Here is a 19,677-nt window from a genome sequence, read left to right on the forward strand (position 1 = left end):
GTGCTTTCCATTGATAATGTCCCAGTGAGAATGGGCATCAGAGCTGAAGACAGAGCTGTGCTGTGTGTTCCCTAGTTGTGGATGTCAGCTGACAATTGGTCAGGTCACTTGGCTTCTTTTTGCATTGTGGTGGAATGTAATCCTGAATGAGAAGGACAGAACCACCACCTCCCGCAGTCTGGGTTTTCTGTAGTGGTTTTCCAAATGCAGAATAAGTTTGGCCCTGCTGTGCTTCTCCTGAGAGTTAGAACCGGAACCCAGGTCACAAGCACCTGCCTCCAAAAAAACCCTTGGCTGGGGTGTTGTGCACCAGTGAGGAAGATAATATATGGAGACAGGAGATGGCTTGTTCTTTGCTGTAACCTTTTCAGCTGGACTGTCTGTTCCTTTGATTTGCGGTGATGGAACAGTGTGTGCTGTCGCTGATGGTATAAACCAGCTAGCTGCAGAGATTCATACTTCAGTGGGCAGCTTGCCACATACATAGACATAAGTTACAACGCTTAAGGCTACACACTTCTCTTATTCAAGGAGAGTAATAAAGCAGATTTTATTTGACTTGTATAAATCTACTTTAATTGGCTTTCCTGCTAACACTTTCATTAACATGTAAATTAGCTGTCCTAGAGCTGTTAATTATCTTTGCAGAAAATGTTGGATATGGTCATATAACGTACTCTTTTTTTTTTTTTCTACTCTTAATGTTTTATACTGAAATGTGCCCTTAAATACTTGCTTTATTTTTTTTTTTTAAGAGAAGGACGAAGAGGCTGAGGCTCTGTGTCATCTTGCAGAGAAACAAGTTATCTTGCTTCAGCATTATTCACCAGCCTGCTACCCTGTTAAACCGACAAGCATGTAAGAAGCTTAGTATTGGCTTTTATTGGTTTGGCCTTTGAAGGTTTCAGGGATTTTTTTTTTTTTTAAGTGTCTGGCAAAGGAGGGAGCAGAGGAGGATGGCAGGTGCTCAAAGTCTTGTGTTCAAAATTTGGCACTGACAGTGAAAGAGGCAGGCATTACAAGTAAGAACATGGCTAAATTCCCAGGTTCCAAGAAGCTGAGAATAAGCCAATTAATTTTCCTGTGGGGAAAAAAAAAAAAAACCAGAGTTTTTAAAAAATATACCTTTCTGAAAAAAACAGCTGAAGACAAGAAGGGGTTTTTAGCTTCACCAACTGTTTAAAAATGCTCTCCTTACTTTAATAATAAAAGATCTTGATGCTTCTCTTAACAAGTTACCATGACAATTTGCAGTCTCTTTATCATTTTTAACTGCCTGCTTTGAACAAATGGCATCGCTAGTGCACAGTTTCACTGCACAAGCAAGGCAAAAGCCTGTGCAGCTAAAGAAGATAACAGACACATTTAGCACCATGGATTATCCTCACCAAAATCTCAGGCTTCTGAGAAGCATGACTGCTGGTTTGCTAATAAACAAGAGATGACATCGCTATGAAGATGAAGTCTGCTTTGAGCTGAGCAGCAGTGCTTTATGAGCCAGCCCACCGTGGGAAGTGACTCACAGCCTCACCTGAACACTTGCCCTATAGGCTCGGCTGGGACACTGCGTAAGGATAAGGGAGATGCAGAGTGGGCAAGCAGGAGTACCTGCCTGGAGTTTCTGCAGCGGCTAACTGGGGGAGTCTGGGCTGTCACATTCTGAACCATTGAACATGATAATCTTTTAAAATTTTTGTTTGCAAGAACCAGTACAGAACAGGTAATTGCAGTTGCTTCCCAGTTAAGTCTTCCTGGTACAAGACAGACTGAGGGCTGGGGGGCAGCAGCAGAAATGCACAGTGAGAGCCAAAGTTCTGCACTCTTCCAGCCCTCCTATCGGCATACCAGTTTGGTGTCCAAGTTGAGCTTTACTGTGAGTGGGAAAACTTGTTATCAGGCTGTAGGCAACTGCTCCTCTCTGCAGGAGGGTTCTGCCATCCCCGGTTGTGTGGTTGTGGCTTTGCTTCAGGACGTAACAGCCCATGTTGCACATGCATTAAGTTTGGTTCCAACAGCAGCTCTTTCCTCAGTTGCACTGTGGCAATAAAGACTGATTTGGCATTTTTCTTAAGAGGAAGCAGAAGGGGAAAAGGGACACAACTACTGAATTACTGAACTGCCTTTAGCGTAAGACATTAATATGCTAATGACCTATGTTATCAGCAGGTCTCAACTGTTCACCATATTTCCACAGTATTTACATATATAATATACACATGGACCATAATGTTTCTTCAAAAAGGGACTGTCATTGTCAATGTGCTATTTCATTGTAAAGTCATGTTGTCTGGCCAACAGAAACCAGGGTGAGTTTTGGAACTGTGGCAGAAAACCAACTAAGGGTGCTTTTCATCTCATTGCAGGTTGGAGCAGTATGTGAGGAGCTTCCAGCCCTTTTTGAATAGCTGAGGCATGTTATTATGGTGCCCTTAACAGCACTTAGGTCTGTTGCAATATGGGGGTTCACTTGCCTGGTCTGGAGTAAGAAAAGGTGTTTCTTGCTGATGCAGAGGCGCCATCTCTCATGGTTCTGCTTTACAGCCTCCTAGCACACACCTTTTTGTTTTACTTTTAACACAGGAATGAGTTTAATAAGTTAAGTACTAGGGCCTGCCAACATTGTAGCTAGTCAAGATGTACAAGAAAATACTGTCTAAGCTTTGTTTCCACTGCAGAAACCTAGTAGCAGAACAATACTCGTCTTACTGCTGATAGTTGCACAGGTACATGTTCTTTTTTGGATGTTTGTTCCAGAATAACTTAACAGTCTGACTATTCAAGATAAGGATTCTTTATTTCAAGTGACAAATTTGATTAATATATAAATTTCACAGGAAGATGTTTTTCTTAACATCTTTTTTCTATCTATAATTACATGTTCTTACATATGATTTGTACCTGAAATGAAACAAAACATCTTAAGATGGATTAATAAAAAGAAATAACTTAAAGAGCTTTTCAAACGAGCTGTAGATAGTGTTAGATTGTATATACTCTATACATTTCCCTCCAGGGGCAGTATCTCTAAACATGAAAATGAAATGTAGCATGGACAGATGATCTGTTTCCTTAAATAAAAATCTTTGTGCAAAAGATTTTTTTAATTTTGCATCATAATTCTGATTTCTATAGGAACATCAAGGGGACAAAATTTTACAATTCTAAATCAGTATTTGTCTTCATCAAGGTATTTTTGTTTTGTTCTAAGACAGGCAGTTTTTTGGACCCTTCTGACAGTGCACTACTGTCTTCATCATCACTAAATGTGACCCAGTGACTGAAATCTTTCAAGCTGGGGAGTTTTGAATTTTCTGGAGTGTGTGCTGAAGTAGTCGATGCTGCCTGTATGGAAAGAGGGCTGGATGAATCCATGTCCAGGTGCAAAAGATTGGTGTTCTCTGGAAGGGAGCTGGTATCTGAGAGCTGTGGGTGCTGGCCCTCTGGCAGAGGTGGGCCCTGAAGATTAACCATTACTTTTGCAGTGCTTGGTGCCAACTGCTCAGCTGTGTTATGTTCTGGGCTGGCAGAGGATGGATGAGCTGAGAGACCAGACTGCACAGGGATGTGAGAGTCCTGAGTCTGGGAGCAGAACCCAGGATTGTTGTTGTTATAGTTGAACGTTAACCCACTAAAAAGTGGGTTGTCACTGCTCTGGAGAACTTGCAGATGAAGAGCTGCAGGAGCTGACTTCTTTCTTCGTGGTGGCACCTTTGGGGCAAAGGAAGCATTCTGGGGAGGCACTGTGATGGCCTCAGCTGTGCTTCCTGAGAGGGGCTGCTTTTCACTGCTCCCCCTGCTCTCCTGAGGCTTCCCAGGTTGTGGTGTTCTGGGTTTAGGGACTGGCGTAACCTTGGTTGGACTAAGAATAGGTCTGGCTTCTAGACAGGGCTCTGGCAAGCCAAAAGGAAACTGTACTGTCTGTGGGTCGAATTGCTCTTCTGCAGACACAGCCTGAAGGGAAAAAAGAACACAAAATTTCAGAACAAAAATGGTACCTTAAACTGAGTCACTTCCAGTGCAAGTCTTAGTGATGGATTTACTGAGGAAAGCTGACAGTAATGGAAGAAAAAAAAGAGCAGTACAAAGACAAGGCTTGACAGCAGAGGTTTACACTGTACCTGCTCAGTTCTGTTCTCATGCACTGTACCTTGGACCTGTGCTCATTTACAGAGTGCAATTAGAGGACAAGGATCCTGCAGCCTGTTCGCTCCCTGTATGAGAAATCCATCTCTTTCTGACCATCTCTCCTTCATGCTAGGGTTTTGCTCCAGGCCAAATTAACATGGTTCTGAAGAGTTATTCATTTGTTACATGTCTCTGCTGACTAATAGTATTTAAGGAAGAGTGCACAGGGAGGGCTAAATTAATGGGGCCCTTAGCATATGCCTTCGGGTATGTTCTGGTACATACAGGTTGAAGGACAATTAGCTTAAGCTTAACCCAAGAAATGCACTAATGGCTCTATCGTGTCTCACTGATGCAAGGGACTGAAGCTAAAAGTAAGCTCTCGAAGTACCATCTAGCATATATTCAACATTTAAGAATATATCAATAACTCATTGGAACCCAACTCAGTCCAAGAGGGCAAGGGCTGCTTCAGATTCCTGACACTCAGTGTGACTGAATGAAAGCATTTTAATTCTTTATTACTCTCCCATAGTATTAAAAATAATATACATGCTTTTTAATGGAGTCAAAAGATTTAGTCAATATTTCATGATGGACATACCCCTGCCACTTCTGTCTATATGCTGTTAAGTTGCCTATATGTGACTGTATATGCTTTTTCAACAATAGAGGTGGATCAGTTAGAGCAGGGGTGTCAAACTCATTTTCACTGGGGGCCACACCAGCCTTGCAGTTGCCTTCAAAGGGCCAAATGTAATTTTAAATGTATAAATGTAGCTACTCCTACATTTATACAGTCCTAAAATGACAGGCTGATGTGGCTGCCGATGAAAATAAATTTGACACCCCTGGGTTAGAGGTTTTCAAGTACACAACTCCCACCTGAACTCACTCGGAGGAAGGAGTAGAAGGCTGAAGCAGAGTCAAACTGAAATAAATTCCTGCAGGAGATTTCCCGTCACTAACACCAAAACCCCCACTCACCTTTCAGGCGTGCCCTGGGAATGGTGACAGCATAAAGAAAATAAACAGACAGTTCTTGTTATTGAATGTTTAAGGAAAGAGCACACACTGTGTTGTCTGGTTTTTCTTTTTGTCAATCTGCTAAGTAGAGATGGCACAAAGTCCACTATAGAGAATGGGTGAATGCCTTTACAAAGCAAGGTAAAGCAGGAGTCCTGACAATTTAGAACAGAGCTTCCTAGCAGACATTCTGTCAAAGGGAGAATATAAAAGGTCTTTCTTTTGTACTTAAATTGCTTTCTCCATTAAATGCTCATTTTAGCAGCCCTAGAGGTGAAAAACTATTATCTCCGTTGTTGAGACCTGACAGAGAGACAGATTAAAACCCCAACAGGTTTGTACTTTTAAGAACCCAAACTCTTGAGGAGAACCCAGAATCCAAAGTGCAAGGCTGAATCCCATGATAAGGTGTGTGAGAAAAGCTAGATGTTCCTGAACAGGACACCGAACAGCACACTGATCAAGAAGCTGCTTCAAATCAATACAGAGCAGACCACTCATGATATGGTCAAAAGTAAACACTGTGATAAAGAAGGGATGAGTCTTCAATCCTGACAAGGTTTAGACAAACCAGAAGTAGCAAAATCTAAGAGAACTGAACTGACAGATAGAAAAGCTGAATACAGTTGAGTAAGGAAGTCAAAGCTCTTTTTCCTTTCTGACTGCCTAGTACATTTTTATGCCTCGATGCCCACAATACACAAGATCATTTCAGTGCCTGCTGGCTAAGAACTTTAAATGGCAGGACTTCATACAAACTGTTTAACAGCTCATTCCTCTTGCCATTGTACACACTGTAATAGAGGCTGGGTGCATTTTGCTGCAACTATCTTACGTTTTCCGCCTTGACTCCGGTCCTTTGCAGAGGTACTGGCTTCTTGGTAGTTGGAACTTTGGGTGGTGGGCGATGGGGCACCAGCGCTGGTCCCACCTGCAACCCTGGCAATGATGCTGACTTTGTGATGCTGGGAGGAGGCTCGGGTTTGGTGAACGCTTGGTTTCTAGTTGGAGCAGGCTTTAGTGCATCTTCCTGTAGTCCTGAAAAGCAAAAACAATTAGCGGCTTGGCTTGCTGAGAATGTAGCTTGAAGAGAATTTCTTTCACAATCATGTTTCCCCAAATGTGCATGCCTAAAGGTAGGTTTTAGAAATAAATGCAGACCTCTGCAATCCTGTCACATTTGTAAGAGGCATTTAGGGAAAAACTCCCCTGTCTGAAATAATTTCATGCCAAGACAGTGGTGCTGAGCCACCATTTGGCCAAGCGGATAAAACGCTGGCTGGGGGGGGTTCAGGAGTACTGGACTCAAGTCCTGAGTCTCCTTTTGCCCTCATTTCCCTATGTGGATAATCAAAATAATGATATCGAGCACATCATTAGAGTACTTCGGGAAGAACTGCAAATGCCAAGTGGTGGTACAGCACAAGGGACTGGACTAGTTTTCTTACCCACACTGAACGAAAAGCTTAATGTGAATTTCCAAATTAATGGAGTAAATCTGATTTTAAAAAATAAATGTACAGCACACTGAGGAATAAACATCAAGATGATTTTATGGTATTTCTAATTAAATTAGATTATTCCAGACTGCATTTGCTCTATTTACAAATGAAAAGCGATGTTTTTCTCTTAAACTGAGAGCCTAGCAAACTTGGGTAGCGATCTCAGAGTCATACTGCATCTTTCTCATTCGTACAGTATCAGCAGAAAGGGCTGCTTGCAACCATGGGGGGTATATTCACACTGCCTTAGTTTCAATACTGAAGCTAGTTTCCTGCTCTAACTTGCCCTTTCTTCTCCTGGGACTAGACAGGGAGCCTAAAAGCAGAGTAGCCTTTTAGCTCAGCTATTCAAGCTAAAGTGGTGCAAGCTTCTATCTAGGTTACTACTATACTTGCTATCCAAATGTGAACAGAATCCAGGTTATTTCTCCCACAGCTGTATTTGCTCTCTAGTTCTGCTTGGAATAGTGAGCATTCGCTACGCAGAGCAGCAAATATCCTCTCTGCAACTCTGAGCTAACACAGGCACCATCATTTTAGTAAGATCCCATCTTTATCTTGTAAATTTTCAGACTAAATCTGGAAATAACTAACCCAAGGTGCTCCTAGTAACAGGTTCTACAACAAAATGTGCAACTTGAGTCATCTTAAAGAAAAGGTTAATATTTTCAAGACTGACAGAGAACACCAAGTACCATATTGCAAGAATGTGTATGTCAGTGTTCAGGTGAGCTGCTGAATAGAAATATGTGCATCTGGACTATGATGGGAAGGATGAATACACCTACAGTTTTCTTTACTTGAAGATTTTTAGAAGTCAGTTAGAAAGCTGCACTCACCTCCTTTTGCTTCCATAAGACATCTAATGGCTTCTTCTGCTTCCTCAGCTGTGGTGGTTTTGATCTGCTTGACGTTGTAAGGTTTGCTTATTCCAGTCCGGACTTTAGGCTTAAAAAAAAATACAAGAATGAGTAATCCTGAGAGAACTGGTTTTTCTTGTAAACCCACAACCTTACAGCTCATCTCTCACACATGTAAAGTCCTGGTTTTGCCCGTGGGTATTCAGCAATCTGTAAATACTACAGAAATGCTGGGGACCCTTTTGGCAGATATTACATCTTTGTTACCAGCTGACAGGCCGGTGGCTTACTGCCACAGCTCATCCCTCAGCCATCCCTTGTTCAGTACATTAGGCTTCTCATCCAACAAGACAGGGGTGGGCTGTGTTCCCACATTCCCATCTTGGTCTCCTCAGGGGGCTAGCAGCCTGGCTGGCAGCAGTCAAGACTTTTCCTGTATGCTGGGCATTAGTGTGGCCCATAAACAAAGAGGTGAGAAAAGAATTAAAGTACATTATCATGGTGTGGAAAATTCAAGTTGGCGTCTGTCAGAAAGCAGCACGTGGAATAAACCAACAGTGCCCTGGTCTTGCATCATTGTCTCTCTCCCTCTTCAGCCTTTCTAATTCCTGGCAATTTAATAACATTTTTCTGGTGTCTAGCAGGTCCTACAGTCTAGCAATACATTACAACAAGTTCATCTTAGCATTTCCAGCTCAGGCATGTGATGGACTTCCTTCCTTGTAGGACAGGTGCATCATGTGCATGACGCTCAGTGTCTGCAGTGTCTGTGTCGATGGGGCAGATCAGGACAAGGCTGCATGGCTGTGCTGAGCGGCAGGACTCACTGGCTGCTGAGGGGCTCCGGGTAGCAGCTTTGCCGTTGCCAGGATGGAGCAGGTGGAGTGGCTTCCTGGAGAGAGGGAACCATCTGAGGAGGACTTTTTGCCTGATGTTCCAGCTGAAAGAGGAATAGAAGTGGCTTTTTACATTCAAGAGCTGGTACAACATTTTATTGGCAATGGAGCAAAACCCATGTGCTTTGAAATTGCTTGTGATAAATAAGAGAGATGCTGTCACCCTCTCTGCTCCTGCAGGGACAGACCTATTAGGCAAGGCCTTCCTGCAGGACACCAAGGACCTTGAGTCCCTCTGCCTGAGTGCCAAGAGCAAGAGGCTTTGATCTAGGACAAGTGGTGGGCTGAACTGTTACTGGTCTAATCTAAGGTGAAAAAATCTCAACAGAGAATAAAATGCTGAAATCTTGAACTGTTTCAGGAAGCAGTTTCCTGTTGTCTTGCTTTCATTTAATCAATTCAATAACCTCAGCTCAGCATTAACATTGCATTCCAGGCACAGAAATACAGACACTAGTGGTGTCACTTCTGTGCAATGGACCTGGAAATGAATGGGAATCACCCTGAAGAACTCAACTTCCAGCTGTGAGTCTGACAGAACCTTTGATTTAAGGCTGGAAAATATATACAGAAGAGAGACTTTTGGACTGCAACAAAAATGTGATATATAGCTTGTGTCATACGGAAGACAAAGATGAGATGATTATGCTGATCTAGCAGTCAGCAGACATCCAGAAGTAGCCATAAAAACAGGAGCAGCACAGCACTGATGGCATCTCAGGTGGGTAGACTTAGGTAAAGAGCATCACTTTCCCTTTGTGCCTCACTGAAAATCATAAACCACTTTGCATTTCCTTCATAAACACAAAAGGAAGCAAGAATTACTTGTAAAGCAGGAAAGGACAACAACTCTCCAGAACAAGTATTTTGTCAAAGCTTTTTAAAAGGAAGATTACAATTAAATCAGAAAAACAAATACACACACAATAAACCAATGAAATTGTAAGAAAACAGTGACTTTGGAAGTCAGCATACATAAATACTGGTATTTCTTTTTATTGCCACAAAGCGGCTGGTCAACACGCTAACCTGAGTGATGAGTTAGTATGAAACATACGGGCCGTTCCACTCTCACCAAAGGCATGTTTTGTGGAGTATCTGTCATCCTAAAGACAAAGTTCTCCCGTTGCTAACCACAGCCTAACCACAGCCTGAAACAGAGTCGGAAGCAAGTACAAGTACCTCAACAGCCTGACATTTCAAAACAAGGCATTACTTTTGTTGTCACCCAGAAATGGCGGGCAAAACTCTTCAGCTGAGGCCAACACAACGTTAAAGAAAGTTGAACTCACCAGGAGGGGGAGGCCTCTGTGGCGGCTGAAGTGGCCGAGGCCTGGTAGGAATGGACAGAGACCTGCTTGGGGGCCGGCGGCGGCGTTCCCCGCTTCCCTCCAGCTCTCGCTTCAAATCGGCCAGGTCTGTATCATCTAGGGAAATTTTAGAAAAGATCCATATTAGATAGCCACTGGGTGAGATGCACCAAACATGGGTGGTCCGGAGAGAGGCAATTATGAGTGGCAAACTTCAGCCAGGTATCTCAGCAACATGACATAGCTCCTTTCGTACTGTTTTGCTCTCCCCGAAAGTCTCTGTGCTCCCACTCCAGGAAACATAAATCCTTCTGTCAAACACTTCTCTCTCTCCTTTTCCAGCATTTTTATTAACTGTTTGTGCTGACACACAGACTGCCTGCATCTGATTTCACGGTTACTAGTCAGTCACCTTGTTAGATTCTGAGCTTTTCAGAGCCAGACTTGGCGGCAACCTGCTCTGATTCAAACCGTGTCATGGCAGCCATGAGTCATGGTCCATCCCTTCCTCTTCCTTCCTGAACACAGGAATTTCCTCTGAGGATTAGACAACTTTCCATGCTCAGGAGAACTGTTTTTTAATGCCAGAGAAGAATCTGTCTGAATGTCTCACTCATCACATCTCTGTTTTCCAGCAACATCTCCTAACAGGTACACCTGCCTCCATCAGATAGTGCTTGGCAGCACCTTCCGTGCTGAAGCTATTACAGAGTCTTTCATCTCACCTAAGCCTCTCTGGCAGGGGGACAGGTGTGGAGCAGGGATTGCTTTAGTCTCCCAGCCTGCTGAAGCGAGGGCTTTCACTTCAGTTCTCCAACCTCCCTCCCCTGCCCAGCCATGCAGCTGTGTTCTTCAGGGTTCCAAAACCCACTGGGTTTCATTTTGCCCCTGTGGTTTGGAGAGGATGGGGAAGGAATTGTGGTAGCAGCAGTCTCTCACACTTCAGGCATTTTTACACGAGTTCCTGTTTTTCAGAGAGCTGTGCTCTGCAGGGAATGCTGAGCTGCCTCACAGTTTCCAACTCCCACTCAGCAGCGGATGGTGGCCACAGAGACACAGCCTGTGATCTACCCAACCCACCCTCCCCCTGCCATCTGCATTTTCAGTACTTCTGAGCTGCAGATCCAGGCTCATCAGTAGGATCCAAGGAGTCATGCAGGTGCCTAAACACGTGCCTTGAAATTCTGGCAGTAACACCAAACACAAGACAAAAAATGGCCACCACCACTCTGTCCCTTCCCTTAAAAGGCTGCTGGCTTTAGGCAATGGCTCCCAGGAACATCAGTTTTGTGAGGCTATGCCCTTCTCTGACCTCAGAAACACACATACGCACTGTTCAGCCTGTCACTGGCTTCCATCTGTATCTACCATCCCCTATACAATCATCATACCTTTGATTAGGAGTTACTCAGGCAGAATTGGAAGCTTATGAAGGCATCTGAAATTGCAGACTTTCAAGATGGAGTGAATATATCATATTCTGAGTTGCCTGAGATCATGACCCCACCTCGACCTCCTTCAAACTATAATCTCCGTTTACTTTGCGACGTTTTTTGTGGAGAAGAGCTAGTGCAGGTGAAAAGAATCACTGCAATTCTCTGTAGCTTAATGAATCATCACACAGTAGGCCAGAGGTGCTCGGAGGGCAAGGCATCCTATAATACAAAGTGATTGGCTTCAGAGTATTTAACAGTGAGAGATTACTCCTTGGCTCAGGGCTGGGTGTCTGCGTCTGGCCACACTGCACCCAGCTTGTGACTCAAGGTGGGCAAGCAAGTTGTATATCACTCTGATTGTTTGAAACACCTGTCTGTGTAAACTTACGAATTTCATTTAATCTTTTTGAACTGTACTTCTGACTCAACCTTTGAAGGTATTAAAGTTTTCACTTTTTAAGTCAGAAGACAAAGCACTTCTGGGAGAGTGCAAAAAGACAGCTACTGAATCACTTGCTGTCATGATGAAGTGTTTAATACGTGACCCAGCCTGTCAATGCTTGGTCACCGAAGCATGTCCTGATCACATCCCCATGTAAGACCACCACTGGCTTGGCTAGTTCTTGCTGCAGTTTTTATCTGTATTCTCTTCACAGCTTTATCTTCTCTCTACCAAGTCATTTCACAATAATGTGCAAACAAGCCAGCTGATCAGGAAAAAAGGTAACACACTTATGAAGCACTAAAAGAATGAATATACCCTGTTGTGTGAACCTCCACTTCTTCAGAAATGAATAAAATAGGAACAAAGGAGAAACTCTAGGCTTCTTTGAAGTAAGTCATTTGAACATAACGACCTCCTGGACTGTCCAGCTTACACCTGACTGCACTGCCACAGCTATTGCTCAAAGGAGAGGGCCAAGCCCATCACTGAATCAACAGAATTCATTTGGTTTGATTTTGCTCTGGCCCTCACCAATACGAAAATAAAGGACATTTTTTTTGTTTTATGCTCTGGTGCCAAACAACATCAAACGGATAAAAAGATTTAATTTCTCTCAACTACAAAAGGAAACCAGTGTTTCTCAGCACTCCTGCCTTCCTCTGGGCTAGAGAGAAGAAGGATCTAAGCTTTATTATTTGTATTGCTGTTATGCCCGAGGGCCTCAGGTACAGTCACTAACTCAAGGGGCAGTCGAGCACTGTCTGAACATGTACCAAAAAGATGATCCTTATCTTTAGAGGACCTACAATGTAAATATAAATGAACAGGGAAATAGAGACAAAAGGAGAACGAACGACAAACCTTCAGGTCTTACTTTAAGGAATGTAAATAATTTACCTTTATACAGCTGTGGGTTTTGTCCAGATTTGTTTGAATGATGTATGGATGCGAAATGTCCACAGTCCTCAGGCACATCTTCTGCAGTGTCTGCTACCACATCATCTAAATAATCATCTTCATCCTCCACTATATCACCTGAATTAAAATATTAGACAACAAAGACTCAGTGAGCAAATGCATTCTCTGTCTCTCTCTACTACCAGTCAATGAATTCCATATATGTGTTGGGCAAGCTTCTTGTGTAATCTACGTGTTTCATTACAGTTTGTTTCTATACAGACAACTGTACCATACATTGGATTTGCTAACATATGTTATAACACTAAATTGGTAGGATGATCTAAGCAATAGTTCTCTGCCCAGGCACAGTGCTGGGTCACAGCTTTAGCTACAATCCTCTTTTTAAGAAGTGTGGCTCCATTACAAATTAAGATACCTCTAACACTCATACTGTACCTTCTCTATGCAACCAAAGTCAGTGAAGCAATTTCTCACAAATTAGCTTAGAAACCTGCTGCTCACCTTCCGATTCATAGTCCAAACTTGTGAAGTCAAAATTTTCTTCCAGAAGACAGGAGTTTGCTGTGGGGGACATGGGGGCAATGCTGTCCCGTTTTCGAGCAATTTCCTCCTGAAGGCCCTTTAGCCAGTCCTTGGTCTTGGGTCGGATCTTCACTGTTCTGCCTTTGACCTAATGCAAAGGAAGAATTGTTTCCCCTTTGCCGAGCAACTTCACAAAATGAGAACACCTGAACAGAATAAGCAAGTGCTGCCAGTCTATTGTATATCTGCTTCAGAAACGGATATAACTAAAGCTTCATTTCAGAACCTAAATGAAAAGGAAGCACTCTTCCTATCCCCATAACCAAGTTTTCAGACTGTAACAATATTCTTGAAAGAAAATTTGCTTCACAGCTTGAAAGCACTGCTGCTGCATTTGGGAAATACTTGAGAAGTAGGTGAAACATCACATATCGTTTAAATGATACTATGATTGTAATAATGGTATGGGAGGGTTCCATTTTGAGTCAGTAGCTTTAAAATAGACAAGAATTTGCTACCTGATGCCATCTGTAAGGAGACCCTCCACTCAGAAAATCCCCAAAATGATGGTCAAGATATATGGAAAGTATATTACTATAGAGATTAAGAGCACATCTGCTTATATGTGTTGGTCCATGACATTTGGAGTGAGATGTTTCCAAGGCAGCAGCTTCGGCAGCAAAATTACTTTGGAAAGTTCCTGAATCAGGTTTCCAGCACCTTCACACATTGTGCACATACAATTGTGTTTGGGTCTGTGCTATAAGTTACATCAATGGAGTGAGCCAAATTAATCAGTAAAACTCCAAATATGAAAGAAGAATGAGGGTTAAATCCATTATTTCAATGTTAAGTTTATAGTGTAGCCCCATACTTTTGCCAGCATAAATGAGGGGGTGGATGAATTCCAGAGTACGTGCATGGGAAGGAAGAGCAGGGGATGGGAAGGTAAACGCCTACTGCTAATGCTGAGTTTGCCATGGAGGCCAATGAATCATGTCCTTCCAGCTTGGTAAGGAGAAGATTATCCTTAAGAGAAAGAATCTCCAAACCACAATTGTGAGGATGCTTTGGCAACAGTATAAAGTCACACATAAACTCAGGAGAACCACTTCAAGTGCCAGAACAATGACTGAGTCCATGTGTTCTGCAGTGGTATCAGATGCCAGATACTCAGCACTGCTCAGGAGCTCCTAGAAAGGTCACCTCCTGCCCTCCTGAAACTGAAAATACTGCACTAAAAGCCTCAGCAGCTCTGAAAGCTAACGACTTTGAGAGCACTAAGTTTCTTTGAAATAAAGCTACTTGACTTAGCTAGAAACTCAACTATCTAATTCTAAGCAAATGCTTTTGAGAAACTTGTTATGAAATTATTCTTATAGGCTTGAGAGAGTCTTACTTTGGCACCATCTATATCCATAACACGAAGGGCTGACTTGCTGTCTGCAAATGTCACCAGCATTTGACCTCCACTGATCCTAGTAAAAAAAAAGGCAGAGACGGGAAAACAGTGCATTTTACTTCACCATTGAATCATAAGCCTTAAAGGAAAGCATGATGGTTCTGTACAGCTGCGTATTTGGTTTTAGTTGTATTTTCCTCACAACTCTATTTTAGAAGCAGCAGTACAAACACCCTGGCAGCTGCCGACAGGATACCTAGTCTGATATCCACACTCCCTCTGTACTAACTTCCGTGGGTCTGCATATCCCTCACCTCAGAGAACATGTGATGTTCCCAGAGATTAGGATACCATCAAGCTCTAAAGAAATTAAAACCAAATCACAGCATGTTCTTTTCTTGCTCATTTTCTTCACAAGCAAAGTGGTGCTGCAGGGCTGCTTTTGAACTCTCGACTTATATTTGATACTTCATAAAACCATACAACAACAGATTTCTTCATGAAGAAATGGGTCTAATACAACATAAACAAGTTTCTGGTCTTGTTTCCCAAGTCAACTGTCAGGTCTTTTGCCTGTATTTCTCAAAACAGAAGTCTCATAGCTATGCTGGAGCTCTGTACAGAATCAATCACAATTAAATTAAACTGCTCTGCCAGAAGGTACCACAGTCTCCCTCTCAAACTGTGAGAAGCCATTTTATTAAAAAACAAGCAAAACAACCCCCAAAAGAAAGGAGAGCCAGCCAGGAAATCCTGGTAAGTGTGAAAGAGCGCTGGAAGAGAGCAGACCTCCTCAGAGGAAGTGAAGCAGGGCCCCAAGGGCCTGCCAGCAGAAGCAATGCATGGAAATGAGGCCTGAATCTAAAGACGATGATTCACATGAAAGCCTCTGCTTTATGGTGCTGTACTGAATAAAATTCCCCTCCACTCAGCCAAGAGAGCTGTTAGGCTATTACTTTAACAGGCTGACAAGAGGTAAGAGACATTCAAAATACTTGTGTTCGATTTCTAATGAAGAATTCAACATGCAGTAAACGAACTTGGTGTACTACTTTCTAATACAAAGTTAATTCTGTCAGGACAAAAAGGGAATTTCTACTCTGTGTTTTTAAACAGATGACATGCCATTTCAGATCCCAGACTTACCTGACCAGAACAATAGTGCCATAATCCTCAAACATTTGCATAAGCTCTGTACGCAAGTCCTCAGGAAATTCATTTTTCTCTTCAGGTGTTGGTGATATGAGATTTACCACTACTGTGGCATCCAGTGGTCCCTGGAAAGATGACACTTCCTGGAAAACACTCTCACGGGCAGCTTGATTAACTTCCTGAACTTCCACTTCGACAATAGCTAACACTGGCCTACATGAAACAAAGGAGAAATGCTTATTTAAAATTAAGATCAACATCACCCAATAGGAAATGCTTATATAAAATTAAAATCAATGTCAAGCAGTAGGACAGGTAAGAACTTAGTTGTGTGAAGGATGAATAGTGTCTTGTTTATAATTTTTAACTCCATGATGTCAAATCTCATTATAAATATTTAATTAAGTCTGCTATACCTATGAAGGAAGCGATTACTATGTACGTTCTACACAGAAAGAAGTGGGAAAAAATTACTTAAGGTCCCACTGCAAAAAAGCACTGTGGTTGGCAATACAATCCAGAAGTTCAGAGTCTGGTGGCTTGTTTAATTTTTCCCGCAGTGGAAGATCACGCCTTGAGCACTGTTAATTACATTCATCAGCCCTGCATTAGCTGAATGTAACAGTGAGGACACACCATAAAGGAATTGAAATAACAATTGTGTACAGCACTTCTGGCAAGCCTGCAGTCTAAAAATACCAGGACACTTCGCTCATTATCAAACAGCTGTCTCCTAAAACACCTACAAATGAGGAAGGCAATATATTATTTTCTGTTAGACAAGGCCACATGAAGATGCCTTCTTCCAAAAACTAAGGACAAGGTCCCCTAAGTGTATAATGTAGTTACATAGCAAACATATGTCAATCCATCACATTATAAGCAGTCAACACTGCAAACTTGCTTCTTCAGCCATTTCTTACAAATTACCTCTCTGTGTGTTAGACCTAAACAAAATTGAGGAAGCTGTCTGAAAGAGTAAAGCCTGTCTCATCTCAGTGGCTGCAATCCACATTCTCTGATTTCCACCTGCACATACACATAAAGCAGTAACTGGGATGGTTGCTCTTCTAACTATGTCAAAATTGCTGCCTCCTGCTTGCAATAGAGCAGGCTCTGGAATACGCGTTAGCAGAACATATGAAAGCAACGACAGCAGAGCTAGAAAGGAACAGTAAAGGGAAAAAATATATAGGAAATGTTAACTATTCCGATAAGCACAGTGAATCATAATACATTTCCATATGTCACAAAGATATAGCTAAGCCCTTTTTCCAGCACAAACCTCAGGAAAGCAAACCTGCCGACTGTAATTAAAAAGCAGTTTTTGCAATCAAGTTTGCTGAAATAGAAAACCAATGTACAACAGCCATGTTTCACAGATTGCATCCTCAGGGTCCTATATAATGAGTGCAGCAGTTCCGCTGTGGAACACAGCAATGTCAAAGCCTTGACAGACAGAAATTGATTGCGAGAGACATGTTCTTCCATTGCTGGAGGAATACAGAACAGTCCTCGCATGCAAGAGTACCATGAAAAGCACAGAAGCAGCTACTGTGGGTCACTGAGTCCTGCTATGAGGAACAATATTGTAGCATTTCCACAGGGTATGCAAGGCGCGATACAAAGATTATTCTAAATTCAAGGGAGCTTTTGAGGTGCATTTACTACAGAATTTGTTCCAGAGAAGAGAAGTGGTGACAAGTTTAACAAAGAAAGGTCACTCATATCCCTAGAGAGAAATTAGCGATATGAACCAACCAGAGGCGCTGGTCTTTGTTTTTTCCTCCTCCCATCTCCATTTCTAAGGGCAAAAGCCCAACACTTCCCTACTCTGAAGTGGTCACACCTGACTCTACATACACAGCTTACACCTCTTCAGACCACATGGTCCCAACCTCCTCCTCTCCCACAGCAAGCTGAGTGGGAGCCCATCAGAGCAGCTTGTTTTGGTACTGAAGCTTTCCAAAGCCAAGCAACAGAAAGCCTGCTGCAACTTATCCAACCCTTGCCAAGATAACAGTGCAGCAGAAATCAATACAGGACCATTGATACTTGCCATCCTGGTATAAAACCCACCATGAGGAGAAAAAAAAAAAAACACCAAACCAATACTGGACACAGGATAAAGGTGTAATTCCTGTTACAATCAGACTCGGTCCCTCACTCTGAAGGCGTAATTCAGTGCAACACATTCTAACCTAGCAGCCCTTTCTCTGATTATTTGCTTAGGACTTTACCTGTGGTCAGATGCTTGCAGCTCTGCTCTCCCATAGTACATCAAGGCTCCAGGGGTCCAGGTGTGCCTGACTTTAGTTTCAGCATTCAGATCACTGTCTAGAAGATTGATCTCCCCAGCTACAAAGCACAAAATACGATTTAAAACTCATTCAAAGCTAGCTTTACTAACAGTTAAAAGCTAATTTATTAGGATGCGCTTCACAGACCCTAGTAGTGGGAGGTGGGCTTTTTTGTTCTTGTGTATACCATTCAAAGAAGAGCTTGTATCCTAAAAGATTTATAAGTTAGGGACTAGAAAAAACAAAACAAAACAGAAAGGACAGGGAGTGCAACAGAAACAGCTGATCACTAGAAAAAGACACCTGCAAAATGGTTAACCCGAATGTCACCCAATCAATTACCTGTACCATCTGGACTGACAGGGTCATGTTAGTATTTTTCTTCCTGCCTCATTACTGAGCATAGAAACAGACACTGTACTTGCAAAATACACTGCAAATCTGAATAATACACATGGAATGGAGAAATAATACATGACAGATGGGAGTAAGCAAACCCACACAAATCCAGCCTCCTTTTGCAATGCATTAAGGTGACAAAGTGCTCCAGACATGGTGCTAGAGTGAGGTATTATATTGCTGTCAATAACAGGAAAGGTTTTAGGTCACTGTTTGGGCTAATGGATAACTCTCTTTTCTGTGGAGTTGAAAATTAGTTAATACGCAATACGGTGTATTAATCACTTGCAATGGGGCTAAGCTTTCTTCTCAGTAGGCAAATAGTCCTCTAGCCTATAGCAGCAAAAATAAGCAAGACAAAAGAAATAGAGCCAAGAGGCAGAAGAGCCTCACCATCAGTAGTAAAGCAGAGGAACGCTGGCAGCAAACTAATTAGAAAAGCTTTGCAAGGCTGGGAAGGTGGGTGAACAGAGAAGGAGTCAGTTATGTACCCACATGAGCTGGCTATGGGAGGCCTACAAGCTCTAAAGAAAGGAACCTGCCTCAGCTCTTGCAGGCCAGCTAGGTAGGTGTTACATTCTGGGTGTACTGCATCAACTAAAGTCCTCCTGGAGGCAAGCCTTGCCATACAAAATAAGGAATATGCATTAAAAATGCTGAAGAGTTTGCTTTCTCCTAAAATGAAAACAGTCAGCACAAGAGGTCTGTTTTAACTTCCTTATTACGTCTCATACAGTTTTTCTTTCCCAGCTTACAACTCTATCAACGGTTTAAACTCCTTGTTTTACTTCATTTTTCCTTCTTTAAATAAGAGTAAAAAACTCTGTATCACATTGACACATACTCTCTGATTGCCCTAGTTTTGCTTTGTAGTTTTTACACTTAGTGTACTCAAGGTATGATTTGGATTCCAAGCAGTAGTTCTCAGACACACGAAAAAAATCACTCTGTCGGCACAAACCAAATTACTCTTCCAGCAATTGCACTATTAATATGAATTTGTTCAGATTTTATAGACACTGGGAGATAGATGTACTAGCAGACTGAGAGAATGGTTATGAAAACTGTCCCTGGATATGCAAAGAAATATTTTTTATTTTGTTATTGTAACTTTTGAATAACAAGTGAAAACAGCCCTTCTGTTGTGCTGGACACTCATGATCTCAAAGTACTTTATAAGCTCTAATTAACGAAATCTTCCCGAATTACAGAAACTAGCAGAAATATTCCTATGAATTACCAAGGCAGAAGAAATTACAGAAGAGTGCTTATAGATCTACTGAGGACAACAGTTATAACAATCTAGACCTTACAACACGGAAACTTTATTTGGATTATTGATTCTGTTGAAAAGCAACAGAATAATTTCAAGATTGCTACA

General features: G+C 42.2%; 1 protein-coding gene across 3 annotated transcripts in view; it reads right to left on the reverse strand.

The window, feature by feature from the left end:
• Positions 1-2,870: 2,870 nt before the first annotated feature.
• The window catches only part of SYNJ2 (synaptojanin 2), a 67,101-nt gene continuing 50,294 nt past the window's right edge, over positions 2,871-19,677 (reverse strand). For all 3 annotated transcript variants that reach the window (XM_065630968.1, XM_065630969.1, XM_065630970.1), the window contains 10 exons: positions 17,838-17,955; positions 15,592-15,810; positions 14,443-14,521; positions 13,023-13,191; positions 12,498-12,635; positions 9,702-9,836; positions 8,341-8,453; positions 7,493-7,601; positions 5,987-6,189; positions 2,871-3,951 (listed from right to left, as the gene is read on the reverse strand). In XM_065630968.1, coding sequence (XP_065487040.1) covers positions 3,154-3,951; positions 5,987-6,189; positions 7,493-7,601; positions 8,341-8,453; positions 9,702-9,836; positions 12,498-12,635; positions 13,023-13,191; positions 14,443-14,521; positions 15,592-15,810; positions 17,838-17,955 — 2,081 coding nt within the window. In that variant the 3' untranslated portion in view covers positions 2,871-3,153. The remainder of the gene's footprint in view (positions 3,952-5,986; positions 6,190-7,492; positions 7,602-8,340; positions 8,454-9,701; positions 9,837-12,497; positions 12,636-13,022; positions 13,192-14,442; positions 14,522-15,591; positions 15,811-17,837; positions 17,956-19,677) is intronic.

This window comes from Caloenas nicobarica, chromosome 3 (assembly GCF_036013445.1).
Source record: "Caloenas nicobarica isolate bCalNic1 chromosome 3, bCalNic1.hap1, whole genome shotgun sequence".
Taxonomy (NCBI): Eukaryota; Metazoa; Chordata; class Aves; order Columbiformes; family Columbidae; genus Caloenas; species Caloenas nicobarica.